The 26,234-nt window shown below is 46.8% G+C and overlaps 1 protein-coding gene across 1 annotated transcript; it reads left to right on the forward strand.

The window, feature by feature from the left end:
* The first annotated feature begins 867 nt into the window (after positions 1-867).
* GABRQ (gamma-aminobutyric acid type A receptor theta subunit) lies at positions 868-20,954 on the forward strand. The gene is made up of 9 exons (XM_010353783.2): positions 868-1,321; positions 3,321-3,409; positions 8,907-8,974; positions 10,333-10,553; positions 12,615-12,697; positions 13,097-13,234; positions 13,812-13,964; positions 14,911-15,167; positions 15,946-20,954. Exons 1-9 carry the CDS (start codon positions 1,173-1,175, stop codon positions 16,684-16,686), a joined length of 1,899 nt encoding a protein of 632 aa, XP_010352085.1. The 5' UTR covers positions 868-1,172; the 3' UTR covers positions 16,687-20,954.
* The last annotated feature ends 5,280 nt before the right edge of the window (positions 20,955-26,234 follow it).

The following is a 26,234-nucleotide window of genomic DNA, read 5'->3' on the forward strand; positions in this document are numbered from 1 at the left end:
AGGCTTTTCCATATGATGGAGTCAGAACGCAGGAACATGAGCATACCCTGGTCTCCAGTGCCTAACTCCCTTGAACACCCCCAAACACTGACCTTGGCCTTCTTTTCCCCTTCTGGTGTCAGCCCTGAACCATCATTCTGCATCCCCTAGCTGATGAGACACGACCACATCTCTGAGAGACCCCAGCTGGTGAGCCCTTCCAGTTCCCTGAGTCGTTTTCCTGAGTACCCAAAGTTGGGGTGAAGAGCACTCTAGGAAATTTAAGTCTTAAGCAACTCTTAGGCTCCTGTAGCCCAATGTCCATTCTGATGGAGGAGCATTCCTACTGTGGCCGGAGCCCTGTAACAAAACCCATTAGGATCCCCCTTGACCTCACCCAGAGGCAAGGCACGCGGGGTTACTGGAGGCTCAAGGGTACGGAGTGACCAGTCGTTGGGTATTTCCTGATCCCCCAAATTGTCCAAATCTTTCAGAATGCAGGTTCAGCCATGGCGGTCAAATTACCATACTCCCTTCACCATAAAATACAACTCTTGCGCACAGGCTCTTTCTTCCAAGAAAAACACACATTTCACATTTTGCAGAGAAGAGAAAGGACCCAGTGCCCCTTGAGGCGAATTCCCCTCCCAGCCCCCGAGGAACCAGCCCTCCTCCCCCTCCCCCAGCCCGGCCCCGCCCTGTCTGTGTCTGGAGATGGCCGGGGTAAGACTGCAGAAGCCTGAAGGGGCGGGGGCCGGGAGGCGCGCAGGCTGCGGGCGGAGGCAGGAGCGCGCGCCTTTTTGTGCGGCTCCTAGCACCTGTCCGATTGGCTGGGCCTGCGCCGCCGTCGGAGTGGGCGGAGCCAGCAGCGAGCTGGGATCTGTGCCCAGTCGCAGCCAGGAGTGGCAGCAGACGGAGCGCACCTCGCAGCTGCCGGGCGCGCCCTGGGGGGAGCTGCGTCCGGCAGAGCTGCTGGGTGGTTGCTTTTCCCGGGCTCTCACCTCCGGTATCCGGGCCTACCCCCGCAACCCCTACTTCTCTTGCCCTCGCTGCTGTCGCCTTAGAGGCGACTCTGGGGAAGGGCCAGCAATCCCACCTTCCCCGGCGCCAGTAGTGACCCACTGCCCACCCCACCTCTGTCCCTTTTCGAGGCCCCATCTCCCGCGCCTTTAGGCGCCCAGAACGCCCCAGCCATGGGCATCCGAGGCATGCTGCGAGCCGCAGTGATCCTGCTGCTCATCAGGACCTGGCTTGCGGAGGGCAACTACCCCAGTCCCATTCCGAAATTCCACTTCGAGTTCTCCTCCGCTGTGCCGGAAGTCGTCCTGAACCTCTTCAACTGGTAAGCGGGCTCCGCCAGGCTAGGCACGGCGCGGACGGGAATGGAGACGGGCAGATGACCTCTGGCCTCTTGGACGGAGCCGACTAGGGGGGACTTGGACCCGGGCTGGCTGAGCCCTGGCGTCCGGGCCCTGCCTATTGGCCCCTAGAAGGGGTGAGGTGGGAGTGGGGTGTTGAAATGGAGCCCTGTGCTTCCGCCCACCTGTTACTGCGGAGCTTGACTGAGCCCTGCGTGTGCCCAAACCGCAGCCCGAGGGGTGGGGGCGGGGGTTGCCCTCGTCCCAGGATCTGCCCATCCATCCCCAAGGATTTAAGGTTCCCGGCAGCTTTCCCCAGCTTTGGCACCTGTGGGATTGGGGAGGAGGGTACAGGATGATGGGCAATTCACAAAACATAGACAGGAGAGACACCTGTTTGAGTCTACATTTTAGTCCATTCCCTGAGGCGCGCGCGCGTGCATGCATGTGTTGAGGGGGTGAGGGACTCTTTCCAATGCGGCAGATAGAAATGATTAACTCAAACCCATCGGAGCCCAGACAGTGCGATCGTGTCTGAATAACCACGAACCGTGTGGTCTGGGATCGGTACGCTTTTGTACTTAGTCGTGTGAAAATATTTGAAGATTCCGGTTTTTTTCCCTTTTTGATTTCAAGTTTGTTTGGGTGTGCGAATATCTGAAGCCTTTACATGTAAATCACACAGAAATGTGTATTTGGGGTGGCCACAGATCCTGAGCTTTGGCACATGGGTAATGTGTGCTTGGAAGCAGGTGGGAATGCACTGCTTTAATTTGGGAATAATTCATGTACACATTTTGGAATGTTGCAAAATGGAATTTTTGATTAAAGATGATTAGAGTAATTTGTAACAATGTTTAAATGGCAAGCCAGAAATTAACATGTACTCATAAAAGGCGGGGGGGGGGGGTGTTAGTTTGGCAAGGTTCCAGCAAACAGCCCTGCAGTGCCCTCAACCCAACATACCATACTGCGCCAGTGAACATGCACACATGCGCGCGCGCACGCACGCACACACACACAACACACATTTGCAGGGGCTGACGTCAAAATTGCTGGGCAATTCGTCAAAGATTCGAAGAGTCACAGTGATGCCGGGGCCTGTTCTGATTCACAAGCCCTGTTGGGGAAGGAGCCCTGTTGAAGGTCTAGGTGAATTGGGTGAGCGTGTCAGAGATCTCTGGAAAGGTCAGCTCTCCGCAGAGCTGGGGTGGGTCCACTTACCTATGCTCACCCAAGACACCTCCAGGGTGGAAGCACATGCTTAGCAAGAGAGATACCTGCTCCCAGAATAGATGTCTTTCCGAGGAGAGCTCTGAGCCCCAAGAATCTGAAATGGTTTGGTTGGATGAGGGTCGTAAATCTCAGCTACACCATCAAGGCTCTCTCTGTGTGTCTTATGCCATATGCCAAGTCTGGAAAACAGAGGTGTACAGAAACAAGGTTGACATAAAAGTGACTAAAAAATGCCCAGCCCTAGCCCAGGTAAGGGAAAATGTGACTTTGAGCTCATCTTACGAGGGCACTGGATGACTTTTCCTGGGGCAAGCAGGTGTCCCTGGAGGGAGGACCCCCACCAACCTAGAAAACAGCGCCCAGGCTGATTGCAAGATGGGGCTCTTGAGGGGGCTGAAGTAATGCATTTTTCTGAGGGCTTTCATCTGCCCAGTCTTCTTCATCTCCCCTTCTCCTACCGCCTCCTCTCTTCAACCCCTACAAGTCCTGCCTGGTGACAGGGATCTAGTCTCTGAGCCCCACCCTCTGGATTAAAGCTGGGAAGGTAGGGGGGAAGAGGAGTCTGCGTCACCACTGCGCTTCTGGCTGACTCACCATGGGGAGGGAGGGGAGCAGGGAGAGAGAGTGTGTACCCGTATGACTGGACATGTCTGCGTATGTGCTGGAGAAGAGAAGGCCCTAGCAAGGCAACCACTGGCAAGTCGGCCCCAAGTCGACCAGCATTTACTTATGACTTCTCTGTTTCAGCAAAAATTGTGCAAATGAAGCTGTGGTTCAAAAGATTTTGGACAGGGTGCTGTCGAGATACGATGTCCGCCTGAGACCAAATTTTGGAGGTAAGCCATATCCAGACACAAGAGAACTTGGGGTAGGCGTCCTAAAGCTGAGACACAGCAAGCCAGCCCTGCCCTGTAAGCTGACCAGTGGTACCCTGTGGGCTCTACACCTGTGCCTCTCCAGATCCCACCTTCCTGACTCTGCAAAGACCAGCAAGGAAGCACCCCCAGGCCTTCTGCACCCTGTAATATCTCTCACTTCTTTTTTTTTTTTTTTTATTATTATACTTTAAGTTCTAGGGTACATGTGCATACCGTGCAGGTTTGTTACATATGTATATTTGTGCCACGTTGGTGTGCTGCACCCATCAACTCGTCAGCACCCATCAATTCATCATTTATATCATGTATAACTCCCCAATGCAATCCCTCCCCACTCTCCCCTCCCCATGATAGGCCCCTGTGTGTGATGTTCCCCTTCCCGAGTCCAAGTGATCTCATTGTTCAGTTCCCACCTATGAGTGAGAACATGCGGTGTTTGGTTTTCTGTTCTTGTGATAGTTTGCTAAGAATGATGGTTTCCAGCTGCATCCATGTCCCTACAAAGGACGCAAACTCAAAAAAAATATCTCTCACTTCTCTGCCTTCAGATACATGAGGGCCTTCTACCTCCTCCACACTCCCCTTACAAAGGTGTGGCTGGCAAAGAGCTGAGCACAGAAATGGGTGTACAGGATGCAGCGTGCTGTGTTTCTCAGGCTAGAGTTTTCTGCTCCAGCTCCTGGGAGGACACATATTCTTCTAGTTGAGCACATTCTTCACACCCTGGGCACTTGTCCCATTCAGCCAGTTCGAAACTGAAAGCATGGTCTTTTCTGTCTAGTGTACTTAACTCACCCAGGCACTGGACACTTCCACCTCAGCTCCCTCATTCCCAGTCTATTCAAGACACCACAGTCAGTGTGGTCTTTATAAACCCAGATGGATCACCTCAGGAACTTTTAATGGTTTTATCTAACTACCAAATAAAATCCAAACTCCTCAGCCTACTACTCAGATCTCTGGTGCTGAGATTAAAAGTGACAAAGAAACTGACACACAACCCCCCAGGAAAATCATACATCAGTTCCTCCCCCATTTTCGTAATTAGCCTCCCATTTAAAAAGGGCTACTAGCCTGGACCACACAACTTTAAGTGACAGGCAACCTACCCTGACCCCGCATAGCAAAGGCAGCATTCCATAGCCCAGGGGACACCTAGAAATCCTAGATCAAGGACAAACAAAAGAAATGGTCCATTAAAAAGAGGTTAGTTACATTCCAGCTCAAAGGAAGCTCCCACTCTAAAGGGTTAATGAAAGCTAATGATCTGCATTTATGCATATGAATAGAGGTCTTCCAAATACACTCTGTCTCCACCCTAAGAAAACACAGCTGAGAGGATTCGGCCCTTGGGTAGACCAGTTTGGCCTGGGGAGCGCCACCGTGAAAACCAAGGTGGTAGCCCTGGGCCCTAAGCTTTGGAGGTGGGACCCTGAACTGGTGCTTCCCCTTTTGCTCCCTTGCTCCCTCCAGAGTGTGAGAGCAGAAGGCACAGCCCAAGGGATTAAAGCTGAGAGCATACTGGGAAACTAGGATAGAAAGGCCAGAAGGCAGGCTCTTTCACTGCAAAAACAGCAGCGTGTCTTCTGGGTGGGTCCCCAAGGGATAAAGGTCTGGCCATATGGGAATCCAGGTGTTAGAGTACAGGCAGCACGTCCTTGTTTGGCAACGACTTTGGGATCTTTTGGATTAGTTGCACCAAGAACCAATGGGTGACATGGGAATAGCTACTTCGTTTTTTTGTCTTGCCTTTCTCAAGTTTCTCAGCAGAGGCTGACCAACAACCATTTGAGTACACCAACCACATTCTCCCCACTGTTTCAGGGCCAGGTTGCCATCTCTGCAGGCATCCAGGGCCAGGGGGAGGGAGCCGGGGCAAGAATCAATCTCTGGGGAGGGTTACCCTAAGCTTTGTGGACGTGCACACCTGCAGCATGTGAGAAAAACTGGATCCCTGGCTTGATTTAGCCAAACAGATGAAGGTAGGAGGGCAAGGACAACTGAGGACCTTCTAGTATTTAAACAGAAGGGGGCACCACAGGCTCTAGGTCTGAGGCTGTTGCATGGTGGGTGTGGGAGGAGAGACCAGTTGATGGGATAGCTGGGCCAAGGCAGTCAGCGTTTGGGGACTCCAGAACTCCCCCACTAGACACAGAGTCAAATTCCCCTGTGTCAGAGGTGGAGTAGAGTTTCAGGGCATACCTCCCTTCACTTCCGCACATATACCCCACATGCAGAGGCCTCACTTAACTGTGGTCCAGTTCAAACAGGAGCCTTATTCCTTCCTTGCATATGGAGGACAATGAGAAGAGGAGGAGGATGAAAAGGAGGAGGAGGATCCAGAGAAGATTAACAAAGCCAATTCCTTCTGGGCAAGAGAACTGGGACTCTGCATTGTGGCAAAAGGCCGCCCTTGAGGGCTTCACCTAGCTTAGCACCTGGCATGATTTAGGCACCCGATGGTGTGAAGGAATGAAGGAGATATTTTCATCATTCCTTCATTCATCTGCTAGGTAGGAAGAGGAGTTGAGGCAGCAAAGATTCCAGGAGAAAGGGAGGTGATTACTCCCACCACTTTTCCTGCCTTCCTGAGGGGGCAGGGTGGGACAGTGATTTACTGGGGCCACCATCCTAGACATGGTATCTGGGCTCCTTATCAGGACGTTTCTCATCCCCCCGCCCCCACCCCCACCTCTTTATCCGTTTAGGGATATGACATTTCTCATGCCCCCCACCCCCATTATCCATTTAAGGATATGGGATTCCTTATCTCAATTCTCATCCTGACCACTACTAGCACAAAAGGTTCCCCTTTAAGGGGATAACTTAGAAGAATGTCCCCTTCCTCTGAGCTGCATCCCTGTGCTAGGACTCATGGCTTGGTGAGGGGAATGTGAACTGCATTTCAGCTCCCGCTTTCCTTTCAACTAGGAGTCCTAGTTGAACTAGGTTTCTGGCCTAGCCCTTCCGGGTCGCCAGCATTCCACCATAAGGAAAGGAGTTACCTGAATCCTGCGGAATGGTCTAGAGAAGTCTAACACTGAGGTGTAGCTGGCTGCCTGGCCCCTCTGGAGCTTGTTGCCTGCTTAACACAGCTTCCTTTCTCTAAAGGCATGTGGGGAGCCCAAAAGGCAGTCATCAAGAACTGTGTTTCTCGGAACTCCTGTCACCACATAACACTTTTCCGCGGCTTGTTCACAACAGGCCTGGATGCTGGAGTCTGGGCTGTACCCTAACACAGAGGCTCATTAATTTCACGGCTGCCATTCAGATGCTCATTCCCAATAGAGCTTTCCTTTGTGAAGCTTTGGGTTTGGAATAACACATTTCTCTCTTTGCAGCTCAGCTTCTGGGCAATCAGCCTGCAGTAAAACCAGCAGGCTGAATTGCAAGCATCATGCATGTTTCCCTAGCAGCAGTGTGATGTAATACATGGAGACTTAAGGGCTTTGCTGTGGGACTGGCTGTAGAAAGCTTTGAGCTGAGGAGCGAACACTAAAAATGCATTTGCCCACAGTGCCTTACAGTTTACTACATATTTTCACATCCATGAATGCATGTGAGTCCTGCAAGTGGACAGTGCTAACACCTGGGTGTGAAAAAAGCTAGGAGGCAGAAGTACACTAACACATTCACACACTGTCACACTCACACATTAACACACACAATTACCCTCCCCTGTGCACTCACCCATTCACACGAACACGCTCACAAATTCATTCTCACACATAGACACACCCACTGAGCATGATCACACGTTCACTTTTACTCACATATTAGCATGCTCACATACACCAAACACACAGGCCCACATACACACATGATCATATGCACGCATTCACTCAAACTCAGACATGCTAACAAACACATGCAAATTTATTCACATTGACACACTTACATGCACACACATTCACTCACACAAACATGCTCACACATCCAAACACCTTCACGAATTTATTCACACACTTTAACATGCTCACACACACACTCACACATTTACTACACACATGTTATATACAATACCACACTCAAATTCACTCACACATTAACACATACACACAAACACGCTCCCACATCTACATACACATATGAATATACTCACATTCACCCACACACAAATATGCCCACACACAAACACACTCACAAATTCACTCAAAAACACGACACATATAAACATCCTCACATGCAAACACATGCTCACACATACACACATAAACATAATCACACCTTCATTCATGCAAGAGCATGCTCACATACATGAAAGCACTTGCATATTCACTCACACACGAATGTGTTCACAATATACTCACAGATTCACTCACCCGAAAATACGCACATCTGTATTGATAGGTGCATGGACATTAACATGCTTACACACACACACTCTCGCATTCACCCATACATGAGCATTCTCACATACACGAACATGCTAATATAGTCTTCCATATACGTGACTATGCCAGTACAGGTGGACACATCACTCAATACACAAACATTCTCATGTACACTTATGTCAACACAACTAGTTCACAAACATGAACATGTGCAGGCGTTCACTCACACATGGACATACTCACAAATACACAAACACATGAACAGGCTCACATATCCTAATACATGCACACACTCACACATTCACTCACACTTCCACACAAACACATACTTATGGACATGCTCATAGGTTCAGTCCCACAAAACCACCCTCACATATTCACACACAGACATCCTCACATAAACTCATATGTATATGTTCACACATTCACTCTCACACACAGACAAGCTCACAGACATGCATGGTCATACCCTCACTTGCACATGAACACAAGCATACACTCTCACACGACAACACACCTACACATATTCACATGCTCACAGATTTACTTCCATACAACACACTCAAGAGCGCAAACATGCTCACACATTCACTTACACACAAACATGCTTACACACACTGGCACATTCACCTGCACATGAACACACACATTCACTCACATGCACGAACATGCTCACATACACTCATATACACAGCTCACACAATCACTTACAGACACACATGTACTCCCACAAACACGCTCACACATTCACTCACACACACAAACATGTGCATACACAACCATGAATCTTGGCTCCTGCTTTGGGGCTCATTGCTTTTCAGTTTTTATCAGGAAAACGTTTCGAAGGAGTGCTTCATCCCCTTACGTTCTCTTTCTTTTGCCCTGACCCCTTCCTTTGCACATATCGTGGGCCAGTCCTCGCTCTAACCATGAGATCAGTGCTATCACTATCCCCATGTTACCCATGAGGAGACTAAGACTCAGCGGGGTTAGGCGACTTACTCAGGATCACACAACTAACAAGTGTCAAAGAGGGTTCAAACCCAGGCAGTCTGGCTCCCAAGTTTATGCTCTTAACCTTTATTCTACCTTTCATGTAATTGCGTCTTTCTGTCTTCTAGGTGCCCCCGTGCCTGTGAGAATATCTATTTATGTCACCAGCATTGAACAGATCTCAGAAATGAATATGGTAAGTGTGTTAGTTCCAGCCATGGGGTTGGGAACAGAGGACATGGAACAAGGAGCAGGCTCATAATCCAAGTCCAGTTGTTCTGACCTGTGACAGAACTCACATAAAGGAACAAGGTTGGTTTGGGACACTGCAGCCACTCAAAATAAAAACTACATTAATTCAACCCCTCCACACCACCACATCCAGAAACTCGGTTCCAGATGGATTATAGACTTAAAAGTGGAAGGCTTATGAAGCTCTTAAGATAGTGTAGAACACTGGCTTTGTGTCTTGTAGTAGGATTTCTTTGAAAAGACACAGAAAACACAGACCACACAAAATAAATCTAGTAACTTCAACTATATTGAAATTCTGTGTAACCAAATTTATGGAACTCCTGTTTTACAAAACAAACAAAACCATTATGACAAGTGTGAAAGGATCAATCACAGTGGACTAAGATACATGCAGCATGAAGAACTGATATTCAAAATATGCATCATTTTGTGAATTAATGAGAATATTTTTAAACCAATAGAAAAATTATCAGACAATGTGAACAAGAATATTACTTTTGTGAAGAAAATTAAACAGCAGGTAAATATATGAAACATATGAAAAGATGCTTAGCCTTGTTAGTCATGCAAAATAAAACCACAGTGAGAACCCACTACATACCAGATCAGCAATAGTCAAAAGTTAGACAATACCGATGTTGGTGAAGCAGAAGCATTGGGAACCCTCTGCAGCTTTGTGGCTCTTGGCTCTCCGCAGGGATATAAAGTGGAACTTCTGCTTCATCATTTTTATTTCATCACGCTTTTGGTATGCATGTTCACATGATAATCTGCGTGGTACCTTCATATATTGTCCAGAAAAGCAAGTGAACAAATTATAATTACACATGTCCACCTGAGTGAATCTCACAAAGATAATGTTGAGTGAAAGAAGCAAATTTTGAATACATACAGTATTATTTCATTCAGATAAAATTTTAAAAACAGGTCCAACTAAGCAGTATGTTTTCCAGCAATACATAGGCAATAAAACTCTAACACAAAGCAAGGGAAGTATCATAAAATCTAGGATAACGGTTGCTGCTGGGGATGTGAGGGAAATACATTCTGGAAGAGATACATTGGGGTTTGAAAGTTATTGGTAATATTCTGTTTCTTAACCTGGATTTTAATTACACAAGATACATTTTATTCTTTCTTTAAACATCTGTATGTTTCATGCACTTGTATATAGTTATGATATACTTCATACACTTGCATACACACGTGCATGCACACATACACACATACCCTACACACACCAAGGACGGAGTGCTGGACAACCAAACTTACAACTGGGGTTTACATTTATCTTCCCAGGACTACACGATCACAATGTTTTTTCATCAGACTTGGAAAGATTCACGCTTAGCATACTATGAGACCACCATGAACTTGACCCTGGACTATCGGATGCATGAGAAGTTGTGGGTCCCTGACTGCTACTTTCTGAATAGCAAGGATGCTTTCGTGCATGATGTGACTGTGGAAAATCGCGTGTTTCAGCTTCACCCAGATGGAACGGTGTGGTATGGCATCCGGTGAGTCCCCTAGGTGTCTGGGGATGTCCCAGTAGACTTCCTTCTTCCTACTGTATATTCTACAGACACACTCTAAGGGACACACAAAGGCACCCACTGCTTTCTAAACCTGTCTTGAACTTCCCCCTTCACTTGTTCTACCTAGTAGCCAAAGTGGAAATTTCACAGTTTCCCACAGACACCCTTAGCTGTTCTGTCCCCACACCTTGGTTTCTGCTGTTCCTTCTGTCTGGATTGGTCAGTCCTTTCCCCCTTTTCATGAATTGAAACCTTGCCCACCCTGAAATCCCTAACTCAAATGCCCCCTTGGTCAAGAAGTCCTCCTTGATTCCCTCCACTGCAAGGCCTCTCCTGCCACCTTGGTGTTGCATGCATTCTGTTCTTTATGTTTGTCTTTTCTCTCCCACGCAGTGAGGGAGGGAGAAGATGAATGCTGAAGTCCATGCAGTGAATGAGGGGCCTGCTTTCTGCCATCAGTCATATTTGCATCGTGCAGGGCCCCCAGGAGTGCGGAGGGGCAGGGTGTGTGTGGCATGCGTCTCTGGTCTATGGCTCTCCATACACACAGAACAATTGCAAGCTGAAACTCCTCACTAGTCTAGTTATAGCATAGGAGACAGTCACCAGGGTTCTCACAGTGGCATCTCTTACAAACTGTCTGCAAACACATATGCAAGAGATCAGTTTAGCTCAGAAAATGTGTCTGAGAAGTAGCTACCAGGGTTCGGCTCTTACGATTTTTACAGATCTAATCTGGGTTTCTCTTTCTCTGTGGAGCTCTTGCTCCATTCTTTTCTTTTTCCATCCACTTTCCCACAGACCCAGGCTCTGGAATCGGAAAATAACAAGACTCACAGGGAACAGGTCACTGGTGACACTTGTTCTACTTAAAGGGAGAATGAGCTGAATAATGCTACATGGAGGATTCATAGAAGGGAGAAAAACACACATGCACTCACACGTGCACGCATACACCATATCCCGTGTACAAAATGGAAATTATTTCAAGGAAGCAATTGAAAGGGACTCAGCTGGGGTTAGCAGATGAGAAGGGCAGAATAAGGGATGGGGCAGAACCTCCCAGCTGAGGCTGTAGAGAGCTTGTGTTTTATCTTCTCTCCCACTGGACACTTCTCCCACTTTCTCAGAACCTCTGAGACCCCCTCAGGTTCTTCTTCTTCTTCTTTTTTTGAGATGGAGTCTTGCTCTGTTGCCCAGGCTGGAGTGCAGTGGCACAATGTCGGCTCACTGCAACATCCGCCTCCTGGGTTCAAGCAATTCTCTTGCTTCAGCCTCCCCAGTAGCTGAGAATACAGGTGACTGCCACCACACCAGGCTAATTTTTTGTATTTTTAGTAGAGACGGGGCTTCACTGTGTTAGCCAGGATGGTCTCCATCTCCTGACCTGATCTGCCTGCCTTGGCCTCCCAAAGTGCTGGGATTACAGGCGTGAGCCACTGCGCTTGGCCAGATTCTTCTTATGGATGCTCCCACCACGTTGCAGCTTAAAGCTCCTGCCCACTTCATGTACTGTCAACAGTGCCATGGCCCACCACAGATATGTTTATCCCTTCTGTCCATTTCACACCCGCTGACATTTTGCTAGTCCCCAATACCCACATAGGCCTGCACCTCTGGCTTGTGTACAGATGTGGCCAGAGGCAGGCCTGGATTGAGGCTCCCAAATGTACATGCACACTTGAGACCAGCACTTCACATTGCATCTGGAGTCTCAGCTGATTTGGTGTAGCACAGTTCTCTCTTGCTAGCCTCACTCCTTCTGTAGGAAGCACCCCTTTCCGTCTCTGCATTCAGTTTCCTCCAGGGCCCTTCCCATCTGACACCCTGCAGTTTTCTGACGTGCCAGCCATACATGTGTTCTCTATCTATGTGCTGCCAGGTCTCTTGGTTACTTTGTCACATACAAATTTCCTCTCTCCTTTCTACACATGGGTCAGTCCTCGGGGTAACTCTTCCCTCCCCACCCCTGCAGTTTCCTCAGCAATGGTTGTTTGCCTAGGCTTGACTCACTTTCTCCTTCCTTTTTGTTTTCCTTTGCAGACTCACCACTACAGCAGCCTGTTCCCTGAATCTGCATAAATTCCCTATGGACAAGCAGGCCTGCAACCTGGTGGTGGAGAGCTGTACGTATGTCTCCTATGGTCCCCTCTTCCCTCCTTGGGGCTGTGGTGATCAGGGAAGCAGAGGTTAAATTGATAGTAAAAGGAACAGTGTATCTCCTGTGCTCCCTCCCTCCCTCCATTCTCTCTCCCAAAATAAATAGATGATAGAGGATAGATAGATGATAGAAATAAGAGAGAAAGATGGTAGAGAGATAGATTGGTGATAGATGATTTATTGATGTGTAGATGTATAAATATGGCATCTGGTACTAGGTGGTCTTTAGAGCATAAACGGTCCTCTGGGAAAATGTCACCTTCCTATTGGGAAAGTGTGTGCAAGTTAGTGGGTAGGAGCTTGTAGTGTGTCTTTTTTCTTTCTTTCTAAGAATCTGAGACTACCTCTGTTTCTCTCCTTCCCAGATGGTTACACAGTTGAAGACATCATATTATTCTGGGATGACAATGGGAACGCCATCCACATGACTGAGGAGCTGCATATCCCTCAGTTCACTTTCCTGGGGAGGACGATTACTAGCAAGGAGGTGTATTTCTATACAGGTGGGTCTGACCCATTCCTTCTCTCCTGTCTCAGGTCTCCCTTGCACCTCCATAAACTCCTAGTGGCCTCTGATTTTGGCTCCTATTCTCTGATACCTCCTTTTCCATTTCCTACTGGTTCCAGGGCCCCTTAATAAAGCCCCAGTGGCTCATCCACTGCCAATGAGGAATGGCTGTGGAAGCACTTAGCCAGGCTCACAACACTCTGCAGGTGTAAAAGATTCATGCTCCTCTCAGGGCTGGCCTTTCACCCTCCATCTGTTTGCACCTTGGGAACACCTCTTGCCTCACCCATTCCAAAAGTTCACCTAACATGGAGCAAGTGAGAAAGGAAGGTGGAGAGAGCAGACTTGCTATGCCCATGCCCCTACTGAGATATGCCATTGTCACTGACCTGCTGGTGCAACAAACAGAACCAGATCTGCAGTCTGCCCAAGCTGGATGCCTCTGGATGGAGTATTACAAGCTGCACTGCCCATTGCTCTCCCCTCCTCCCCTCCTTCTCCATCCTGTACCTCTCCACCCTGCAAATGCCCCTCAGCCCTGCCACCCTAATTCCAGCGTGTCTCCTTGCCAGGTTCCTACATACGCCTGATACTGAAGTTCCAGGTTCAGAGGGAAGTTAACAGCTACCTTGTGCAAGTCTACTGGCCTACTGTCCTTACCACTATTACCTCTTGGATATCATTTTGGATGAACTATGATTCCTCTGCAGCCAGGGTGACAATTGGTAGGTTCTGTCTCTGTCCCTGGATGGAATTTGGGTCATTTGGCTCAGAAAAAAAGTTGAGAGTAAGGAAAAACTACCTGGAGCAGTGTGTGACTACACAGGCAAGGAAATAAGGATTTTTCCAATAGACATTTGTACCTACGTACAGGTGCACAGCCAGTCCCCAGTAGAGAGACCAACATTAGAGACAGATGTGAAAAAAAAAATCAAGGTTGGAATCTTGGCCTGTTGAGCCCCGAGTACCAGAATTCATTATTTCTTGAATCCATAAGTAAATGGACAGGTCATAAGTTTAGATCATAGGGGCCATTAAAAGTGGGCTAAATCACAGGGTGCCTGAAAGAGGAGCTGAGGAGATGAGGAGAGCAGCAGAAAGACAACCTGGTCAGGGTTAGGAAGACCTTGTACTTTATGTCTAAGCATGGGGAGCCATGAAAAATTTTTGAGCAGTACCAAGAAGAGACCTAAGAGATCAACTCCCTGGTTTGTCTGGCCCCACCCAGCAGAATGTCAGTGTGTCCCAGATCCAGGTCTGGTTTCTCCTTCACCATCTGGGGGGCAGACTCCTCAGCCTCCCTCTTTAGGAGTACATCCTGGACTAAAGCTTTGTATTTGTGTGATAGTTTAGGGCTCAGAAAACCTTCCCAATAACTAAAGAAAGGCAAAAGGGAAAGGAGCCATCATAGGACAAGGTGGGGCTGAAGATGTCAATTGCTATGAAGCCATGGCTGGAGGTTTGAGACTTGACCCGAAGAACAATAGGAAGTCATTGAGCCACTGAAGCATAGGCTGAGTTTAAAGATGGGGGAAAAGGAATAAAGAGAGAGCTGAAGGCCTTTGCTGTGGGCCCTCCTCATCCCAAATACGATGTTTGGCTGTGGGCCCAATAGGTTGCCAAGAATGTTAGCCATCAGAGGAGACTAAGCCTGTATTGTGTTGCTTACAGGCCTAACTTCAATGCTCATCCTGACCACCATCGACTCACATCTGCGGGATAAGCTCCCCAACATTTCCTGTATCAAGGCCATTGATATCTATATCCTCGTGTGCTTGTTCTTTGTGTTCCTGTCCTTGCTGGAGTATGTCTACATCAACTATCTTTTCTACAGTCGAGGACCTCAGCGCCAGCCTAGGCGACGCAGGAGACCCCGAAGAGTCATTGCCCGCTACCGCTACCAGCAAGTGGTGGTGGGAAACGTGCAGGTTTGACTTTTTGACTGACAATCAGCTTTCCCTGAGCACCTCTTGAGCCCAGGCTTAGCGCTTTTGACCCTTTTGCATTTCTTAGCTTTTTAAATATGCACACACACATGCGCGCACATGCAAAACACACTCACACACACACACAGCACACACACAACATATAACAAAGAAGTAGTACTATTTCCCGTCACTCCTTTATAGATGATCATTGTCCAAGGTCACAAGGCAAGTAAGTGGCAGAGCTAAATTTCTCCAGACCTTTGGACTGAATTTGGTCCACTTTGCATGCTTCCAGAGCAGGCAATGAAGCTGGCAGGGAAGATGGGCACAGGGAGGCTGAAAGGAAGACAGTCACTGGAGAGGCTGGCCTACCTACCCCTCCTTCCTTGGCACTTCAGACTCCCAAGGCAATGCTGAGGCTTTTGCTGTGGGCAGTATGTTCATGCCCAGCTACCTCCCTCCTTCGCAGAAAGCCCGGTCCTGCCTACCTGAGCAGGCATCCACCCACCACACAGCACTCCTGAGGGAGCAGCTGCCCCCAGCAAGACACTGGCTTGGCAGCCTCCATAGCCTTCCCTTGCATGCTAACAGCCAATTGGTCCTGTTCCTCACCCCTTGAACACCAGAGACCCCAAGAGGAGCTGGCTCTATCTGTCAAAGAGATCAGCAGTAACATTGCAAGTGCTGATGAGGGAAGTCCCTTCCCTCCTCCCTCCCCCCAGTGCATATCCATCTAGGCGATATGAAACTGATGAGCCTATCCATTATCTCCTCAAAGGATGGCCTGATTAACGTGGAAGACGGAGTCAGCTCTCTCCCCATCACCCCAGCGCAGGCCCCCCTGGCAAGCCCGGAAAGCCTCGGTTCTTTGACGTCCACCTCCGAGCAGGCCCAGCTGGCCACCTCGGAAAGCCTCAGCCCACTCACTTCTCTCTCAGGCCAGGCCCCCCTGGCCACTGGAGAAAGCCTGAGCGATCTCCCCTCCACCTCAGAGCAGGCCCGGCACAGCTATGGTGTTCGCTTTAATGGTTTCCAGGCTGATGACAGTATTATTCCTACCGAAATCCACAACCGTGCCGAAGCCCATGGCCGTGGTGTTACCCATGACCATGAAGATTCCGATGAGAGCTTGAGCTCAGATGAGCACCATGGTCATGGCCCCAGTGGGAAGCCCATGCTTCACGATGGCAAGAAGGGTGTGCAAGAAGCAGGCTGGGACCTTGATGACAACAGTGTCAAGAGCGGCTGCCTTGCCGTTGAGGAGCAACTCAAGTGTGATACTAACAGTACCTGGGGCCTTAATGAGGATGAACTCATGGCCCATGGCCATGAGAAGGACAATAGCTCAGAGTCTGAGGATAGTTGTCCCCCAAGCCCTGGGTGCTCCTTCACTGAAGGGTTCTCCTTTGATCTCTTTAACCCTGACTACGTCCCTAAGGTTGACAAGTGGTCCCGGTTCCTCTTCCCTCTGGCCTTTGGGTTATTCAACATTGTTTACTGGGTATACCATATGTATTAGTCCCCCAGTGCTCCAGAAGGGCAGGAGCACTGTGCTGTGCTCATTTCACAGTTTCTTTTGGGTTTTTCCCTCTTTCCTTTGTTCCTTTTATTTTGTGGTTATTTGGGCAATCCAATGAGTTCATACTTCTCTTTATAAACATGAGGTGGGGAGTAATTGGAAAGAACATGTTCCAGCTGGAAGGGAAGGGATTGACTAGGAGTTGGAGGTAAACAGCACATGGATTTCCTTTCCAGCTAGAAGACTCTCACCTTTTCAAAGACTTGTAACAAGGAATAAGCATAGAAAAGCCCCTGGAAATGTTTAGAGGACCGAGAAGAGCCAGGTTGGGGGATGGGGCAAGGATCTGGGCCTTGCCCACAAACGTTTCTGGGAGCTTTTCTGTCCCCACTGAGGTGTCATTTCTTTTTCATTACATTTTTTCTTCTTTTTTTGTTTCCTCCTAGGGATTATGGATCTTGCTTACCCTCTGCTTAGGGCTTTATAGAAGAAAGTCAAGCTGGGTTGGGCTGGGGTTCACAGCTAAAGGGCTAACCATGGCTTGGAAGTTCAGGGAACTGCCTGTAGGAAACTTAGGGAGCATTTGTAAGTGCCTTTCCCCCACTGTATTTGCTGCATTTGAGTGTGGTGTTTAGATGCAAGGGTGGGAGGGGAATGTGGGTGGGTGGGGCTGCAGAGTGAGACATCAGGATGAGAGAGCACATACCCAGCTTGTGGGGTTGGCAGAGGGTGGGGGATGATGTCAGGTTGGAAATTACACAGTTGAACTGGCCTCTTCGGAGGGATTGGAACTTGTCTTGCCCATATTTCTGCTTCAGAATGCTTGACAATAGAGATGCAATACATCTGTCTAAGTGAGGAGTTGGCTTTCTGTCAGTTGCTGGGTTGGTCACCAGTTACAGCACTTGGTGACTAAACACTAAGGTTAGGATAATTCACACTTGCTCTTTTACCATCTGACCTAGACTAGCAGATGAATACCTATTGTAAATCTATATACTAATCCTTTCTATTTGTCTGGTGCATAGTGAGTGTCAACAAGCTCCCTGACCCATTACATCACTGAAGCCTCATAGGAGCCCTGTAAGCCAGGGAAGGCAAAGCACATTGTCCCCAGTGTTTCAGGGAAAATGAATGGAGCTTATGCCGCATGCTTAAGGATGTGCAGCCAGTGAGTGGTAGATCCACCCCACTTGCTCTTTCTTGTCTTTTTTCTCCTGACTCTCTCAACTGAGAAATTCCCTTTTCTTCCCTCCCCAAAGAGGGTGCTCCAGAGAGCCCCCATCACATCCTACAGCACCTGGGGCATCTCTGCAGGAATAGGCTGGTGACAAGACAATGAGCGTGATGTGAGCAGGTGGAGAACACACTCTGCCCACTGAGCAGGGCCCCTAACAGAAGTAGGACTGGCCAGCATTCCAACTTGCCAAGCAGCTCCACCTCACTGATGGAGGTTGTGAGGGAGTGAACTTCGCTGAGCACTCAACATATGCTGCCTCTTCCTCCCTATGCAGTCTCTCCCTCAGTCCCTTACCCCTCTACCCACTCACCCTTTTAACTGTGCTTCTGTGTTTGTGTTTCTGTATATACCTGGGTGTATGCATATGCATCAGGGTGGGTGTGTGTACATATACAACCATTTGAGAAGCTGTACAGTGCTGTGTCTAGTGGTGTAAATCTACATTGGTGTGTATAGAATTGTATCTACAACATGTGGATGCATGCCTGTGTGTGCACATCCCTGTAAAAGCGTGGCTTATGTATGTGTGTGTGTGCTTGTGTACACTGGGTCTATGCTGAGTGCATGTATATAAGGGCATGTCTGCATATCTATGTTTATCTGATTTGGATGGGTGTGAAAGGAAATACCCCTGAAAGCATATGTATTCCCTGTTGGTGACCCTTCTAGAATCACTAGAATTCCCTTGGCCTGCTCCCATATGGTGGAGGGGCCCTATTTGGCCGGGCTGCTTAACTGACTGTTTCTTTCCAACTTCCTGTTCCAGGGAGCAGCATCTCCCGGTTCCCTTCCACTCTTTGCCCTGTCCCTCCATCCATCTGTGCTGTCTCCTAGATAGAAGACTGAGGAAGTGAATGTAGTCCTAAGAAGTGGTGAGCTAATGCCTTGAGGTAGGAAGTGGTCAATCCATGGAAGAAGCTGCAAGTACCGAGCATTTCACTTTGTCCTAGAAGAACATGTTTAGGGGTAACAGGCTGGGGAGTGAGGCTGAAAGAGGCATTGAGAATAGACACTTGCACATTCACAGACACATACACACACACAAATCTTGTATGACAGTTGAAAACAAGAAAGTTACCACTGGAAGAGCTAAAATTGCCTCTTTATTTTTGGATACCCCATGTAGAGATTCAGGTTGAGGGGAGAGCAGTGACCCCATGTCTGAAGCTCCCAACGTGGCTGTTGACAAGCTGGCTTCCTGGAGCCTAAGCCTTGGTTGGTTGACGTGGATTTGGGTCTCCAGGACCCTGGAGATGCTTTCATCCTTGTGGCGGCAAGCAGTTCATTTGGGATAAAGTCATAAAGGGAGATTGGAGCAGTGGGAAGAAAAGGAGGGTTTTAAGATTTGTCTGGAAGCAATGCACATGAAGGCTGCACAGCACAGAGGAAGGGCAGCGAGGCCAGTTGTAAATATCTCTATCTTAGATCCATAGAGCTAGATATAATATTATACCTTAAAAAGAATATCTTGCCCTAACGTGCTGCAATGAGAGCAGTTGAACTCTACTGCGACTCATACTCTGTAGGTTAAGTGTCAAAATGAGGTGGAGATTTGGCAGTGACACCCTTTCAGGAACATGAACCTTCTGAGTTTGCTATGGATTTGGTCATTTTAGCCTGCACATTGCCAGATCTCCCCTTGTTGAGTCTTGTATGTGGTCTGTCTGCATCATTTGAGTCCTCAGCTGTCCCCAACCCCTTCCCAGCCCCACCCCAGCCTGCAGTCACCCACCCACCCCCATCCAGCTGGCTGCCTCCATCCCCTCCCTCTCGTCACCTCACACCAAGTAACTCTGGAAATGCAGAATGCTTGGTAGTTTGGAGCTTGGGCAGCATCTGGGATGCAGCAACCCCTATTTTACTCTTCTACCCACCTTCCATTTCTTCTCATCGACTCCCCGCCCCCAAGGATCCCTTCTTTGCCACTATCATGGGAAGAATACCTCTGTCTGTCTTTCTGAAGTATCATTTTGTTGTGGGGATGTGTGACACGTTTCCTACCAAGTTCTTGCCGGTTCCATCTGCCACTGTTGGGTGCCTTTGCACAGGTCATGGATGATCTGGTGGGTCTTAATAGAGCTTGTCAAATGTATTCTTAAAATTCATGTCATCTTGTTAATAGCAGGGCTGCAGTCTTTGCATATTTAGAGCTGAGCTTTGCTGAGACTATGGCCATTCCTAATGAGGTTTCCTCATTCCATATATATAATAGCTAACCCTTAAAGCTATTAACTAATGAATGCATTTATTAAACTATCCACTTGCATGGTACCCTGCTGTGGTGATGAGCAGTAACTTTCTAGCAATTCCATAGCCCAACATCAAAGGAAATCGTGACTCGTCCTACTAAAAGTGTAGTGTGTTTGTGTTTGTTGTGTAGTGTCCTGTGATCAATATAAAAATCTATATTATCAGTGTTGGGTTTTCAGGGGAGGGAGGGGAGGGTGTTAAAGTTTCTCTGTGATAAACTTAAATTATGAAATAGCCCAGTTGTTCAGGGTCACTTCTATTGACTCAATTTGTGTGAGACTTTGCATTCACTATCTTGCCGGACGGACTGCATGCCCAGGGTCAGTAATCAGCAGCAGAGCTAAAGGTTCCCGAATTTAGCACAACTGGCTGTGGTGCCTGACATAGGGCAGTACTGGGGGATTCTTCAGAGGTCAGCCAAGTCGGTAACATTCTGTGAAGCAGATTAAATAGAGTAAAATCAAACACATGCAGGTCTTCAGAAGTGATGCTGGGCCCAGGCAGTGAAAACCAAGAAAAGAGGAGAAGGACCAAGACCTGGGTGTCCTGGATGACCTGACCCAAAAAGGGACACAAAGCAGCAGAGCTTCACGAGGTGACTAGGTGGCTTCTTTGTCCTCATTAAATGTACATCTTTGCATGAAAAAGACCTTGACTGGTCCGGACTTTAACAAAGTAAAATATGAAGAAACATAAAATTATGCTTCTGAAAAATATACTGAAATAAAATTTTGTAAATAGCTAAAAGAGAAAAATAAATATAATAGCAAGTACTCTACCAGGTCATTGTGTTTCTTCTCTGTTGGATTAGAAGATATTGCACAGGACAGCTGTCTGGGCCCAGGAAACCTCTGGCTTCCATCATTCACTTCCCATGGCCTTCCCACAGCTTTGCACATCGACCTCCTCATACCCCGGGACAGTGGAAACCATAGTTTTCAAGCTGAGGGGAATTAGCAACAGCACAGTTTAAATTAGTTTTGATTTTTGCAGAAGCCATTCTTAATCTTTTAAAACAAAACTTTTAAAACAGAAGAAGCCACTGTGGTGCCAAAATACAAAGTGGAAGTTTAGTTCAATTTTACAGGGGGAGAGCCCCGACTTGAGCCCACAAGTCAAGGCTGCATTGAGCCATAATCGTGCCACTGCACTCCAGCCTGGGAAATAGAGCAAGACTGTCTCAAAACAAAACAAAAGGGTTGGGGGAAAGAACCTAAAAGAAGTGATATCTTCCAAGGTAGTGTTCTCAAAGAGAAACAAAAGGGAGTAGAACTACGCCAGCTTCTTGGGAAGTCTCCCTCCAGTATCACTCTGGGTTGGGAAAGGAGGTTAAAAATCTATTGGAGATTATGGACCCAGCTCTCCACCCACCAACTCCTCCCCACCCGCTTCTCTCAGAAGCACTCTGTGTGCCCTTGGACAAGACTTTGTTCATTTGGGAGCCTCTTCTAGTCCTGTGTCTCCCTGGCCCCTGACCAGCTAGCCAGCCCATTCTGACCCCAGGCCAGGTGCTCAAAGCTGTACCCATTAAGGGAAGATTTTCCCTTGCCACTCTCTTCCCAGACCACTCCCAGGCGTGCCTGACATGCAGTGCCATCCATTTTCAGCTTGTACACACAGACTGAACCAGCTCATTTATAAACCAGCTAGGGCCCTTTCCCTCCTACAGCTGGTCATAAAGGGCTCCCCCATGTGGCCACAGGTACAAAGTGGGGAAGGAGCACTGGTACAACTGTGATAAGTGGCGTAGGGGTCAAAGCCATCTGCTCATGCAGTTACTTGTGCTTTCTGGTCCTGCACAGGCTGGGAATAGGCCAGCACTGTCATCCCTGCTCCTCTCAGCCACTGGATGGGAGCAGCCCCGGGGAAAGCATGGCCTCCACACAAGTACAGTTGTAGCTGATAAGTAACAACGCCTACAACAGCAGATTCTCTTACTGGAGAGGTGAAAGGCACACCTCCATGGCCACCACATAAACACACCTTTCTATTATTACTGTTGGTCTGCCTCTTAAAGCATAACATTTTTCACCTAATCAAAAACTCTCTTGTTACTCTAGTTTGGTATGGGCCAGGCCTCAAGAAATCCCACCCTGATACACTCTCCATGGAGAAGTATGTAAATCCTTTCATGAAGAAAGTGAAATCTCCACCTTCTTCTCCAATAAATAAAAATGACTGCCCCATCACACCACCAGACAATGGCTAACTACATGGAAATACCCAATTTAGTATCAGATAATGAGTCAGGAAAGGTTAGGTGCTGCTATTGTGACAATCCCAAAATCCCAGTGACTTGACCCCCCAAAAATGTTTATTTCCTTCTCACATTGTGCATCTAATGCCGGTCATCAGGGGAGCTTCTGCTCATGGTAGCAACTCAGGGACAAACTGACAGAGGTTTCATTGTGCGCTTCTACAATCTTTGTAGTAAGGGGAAGGGAAAATAGTGGGGCTCACACTAGTAATTAAATGCTGTAGCCAGAAAGGACATACCTCACTTAAACTCATGACTCATTAGCTAGAACCAATACCATAGCCTAACCCGACTATAGGGAGCCAGGACATTCAGTTTGCTGTGTACACAGGAGGGGTGAACCATATATTATTGAATTGTACTAGTGGCAACCATAGGTGTTTTCCCTTGATCTTTGAAAGGATGTTACTTTCTCATTTCCCCACTTAAAAGTACTCACGCCCTCCCTTTGTAGTAGTCTTCTCATCTTAAGCCAGTAACATATGCAAAAGTTCGAAAATACTGCCATTCATCAGTGAGAGTGTCTACTACAGGTAGTATTCAGAAGAGGCTCCAGGCAGACAGTCATTCTCCTCATCCTTTCCCCCCAGGAAAAGGAAAAACAGCACGTTTGCTATTTGTGACAGGCCACACTACCAAAATCCCAGAGGACATGGGGGCCAGGAGCTGAAACTTGGTCCCCAACTGTCTATAGGTTTAGGAGCAGACCTTTCTTGTGTAAGCTTTCTACCTTCACCTCTGAGGTTTGGAAGCAATAGGATAGAAACATATACATATACATATACATATACGATAGGTATGAGAGGGATGAAAAAAGATTATTAGGGAAATTGGCTCATGCAATTATGGAGGCTGAGAAGTCCCACAAAATACCATCTGCAAACTGGAGAGCCAGAGAAGCCAGCAGTATGGCTCAGTCTAAGTCCAGTGAAGGCCTCAGAACCAGGGAAGCCAATAGATGTAACTCTCAGTCCCAGACTAAAGTCCCAAGAACCTGGAAAGATGATGGTGCGAGTCCTAGAGTCCAAAGGCCAGAGAACCTGGAGTTGATGTCCAAGAGCAGAAGAAGATGGATGTCGCACCTCCAGAAGACAGAGAGTGCAAATTTGCCTTTCCTCTACCTTCTTGTTCAATCTGGGTCTCAGCCAATTGAATGGTGTCACCCACATTGAGAAAGGGCAGATCTTTCTTATTCAGGCCATTGATTCAAATGCCAGTCACTCCCAGAAACACCCTCATAGACACACTCAGAAAGAATACTTTATCAGCTATCTGGACAATAGCCCAGTTAACTTGACACCTAAAATTAACTAGCACAGGCTGTATACCCCATTCTGGCTATAAGAAAGGCTAACTGCAGCAGACACTAAAGCCAAAGCTGAGGAAGAAAAAATCCTCAACAGCTGAGTTGGTCCTGGACACAGTGAATCTGCAGATGACCCAAACCTTCAGTGAACTCTTTCATGAAAACACAAGTCAACCTCTTTTGGAATCTCAGGGTTCCTGAATTCTGATGAGGGTCTTGTCAAGAGTGAGGGCAGCTAAGAGGAAGTATGTGGAACAGAGGTGGGGCAGGTGTTGATCCGGGTGGGTGTTGATCATGGGTGGATGAGATTAACAAGATGGCACACTTCATCCTACATAACCCCCACAGTAATCACCCTGGGGCTCATTTTGAATGACCCCATTCTCATATAGAGGCTGATTGTCAGCCTGAAGTGTTTCCTACCAGGAGCTGCAAATCCCAGTCTGATGGTGGAAGGTCTTCATTAACACACTGAAAGGCACTGTTAAGAAAATGAAAAGGCAAGCACAGACTGGGAGAAAATATTTGCAAAACACATATCTGATACAGGACTTGTATCCAAAATATACAAAGTACTCATAATTCAACAATAAGAAAACAAACAAACCAATTAAAAATGGGCAAAAGATATGAAAAGAGAGCTTATCACAGAAAATTACAGATGGCAAATAAGCATATGAAAAAATAAGCATCACTTATAATTAGGGAATTACATATTTAAACAACAATGAGATATCATTGCATCATATTAGGATGCCTAAAATACAAAACACTGACAATACCAATTGCTGGTTAGGATGTTGAGCAACAGAAATTCCCATTAATTGATGGTAGGAATACAAAATAGTACACTTGTTTGGAGGACACTTCAGCAGTTTCTTACAAAGCTAAACATAGCCTTACCATATGATGCAACAATCATAGATTTTGATATTTTATCTTATTTAGTAGAAAACTTATCTCTACACAAAACTCCATACAAATGTTATAGCAGCTTTATCCATAATTTCCCAAAGCTGGAAGCAACCAAGATGCCCCTCAATAGGTGAATGGATAAACAAACTCTGATACATTCAAACCTCAGAAAAAAAATATCATTCAGCAATAAAAATGAGCGATGAAGCCATGAAAAAAACATAGAGGAACTTTAAATGCATGTTGCTAAGTAAAAAAAGCCAGTTTGAAAAGGCCATACACCATATAATTCCAACTATATGACATGCTAGAGAAAGCAAAATTATTGATATAAAAGGAGCAGTGCTTGCTAGGGATTCAGGGAGAAGGAGTGAGCATAAATAGGTGAAGCACAAGAAATTCATTAGGACAATGAAGCTATTCCATATGGTACTGGAATGGTGAGTAAATGACATTGGACATTTTTTAAAAACCATGAAAATATACAACACAAAGTAAGCCTTAAAGTAAACAATAGACTTTAGTTAATAATAATTTATCAACGTTGGTTCATTAATTGTAACAAATTTACCATTCTGATGCAAAAAGCTAATAATAAGCAAAATTGTGTAAGAGGATGAGGCTATTGGGAACTCTCAGTACTGTCCAATTTCCTATAAATTAGAACTGTTCTATAGTGTCTATTAATTAAAAATATAAAATATGCAACTAACATACAACCCAGATTTCATACTTGGGTATTTATCCTGGAGAAATGAAAATGTATGATCACACTGAAAGCTGTACACGCATGTCCATAGTAGCTTTATTTATAATACCCAAATGCTGGAAACAACCCAAATGTCCTTCAATGGGGTAATGTCTAAACAAACTATGGTAGATCTGTACATAGGATACTACTTAGCAAGGAAAAGGAAGAAACTGTTGATATATGCAACAGCTCAAGGGAACTATGTTGTCTTCATTCAGGCTGCTATAACAAAATACCTTAAAGTGGGTAATTTATAAATATTAGAAATTTATTTCTCATAGTTCTGGAGGCTGGGAAGTCCAAAAACAAGGTGCTAGCACATTCAGTGTCTGGTGGGGGCTCTCTGCTTTATAAACAGCACTTCTTGCAGTGTCCTCACATGGTGAAAGGGGCAAACAGCTCCCTCGAACCTCTTGAACTAATTCCATTTATGTGGGATCCACCCTCATGACTTAATCTCCTTCTAAAAGGTCCCACCTCTTAATATTATCACATTGTCAATTAAGTTTCAACACATGAATTTTGTGAGGACACATTCAGATCATAGTGTATGCTAAGTGAAAAAAGCTAAAAATCACAATGAGATACTACCATCCACCTATCAGATTGGCTAATATGGAAAAGACTGACAATACCAAGTACTGGTGAGAATTTGGCAGTTTCTTAAAATGTTAAACATGCACCTATCATGTCATGCAAGCATACCACTTCTAGGTAATTATATAAAACTTCCCCAAATGTATAAGAATCTATTGTAACAGAAAGAAGATGCATGGTTTCTTGGGAATGGAGGTTCAGGGAGGGGGCTCCTACAGGAGGAGTTATGATG

Source organism: Rhinopithecus roxellana, chromosome 7 (assembly GCF_007565055.1).
Source record: "Rhinopithecus roxellana isolate Shanxi Qingling chromosome 7, ASM756505v1, whole genome shotgun sequence".
NCBI lineage: Eukaryota > Metazoa > Chordata > Mammalia > Primates > Cercopithecidae > Rhinopithecus > Rhinopithecus roxellana.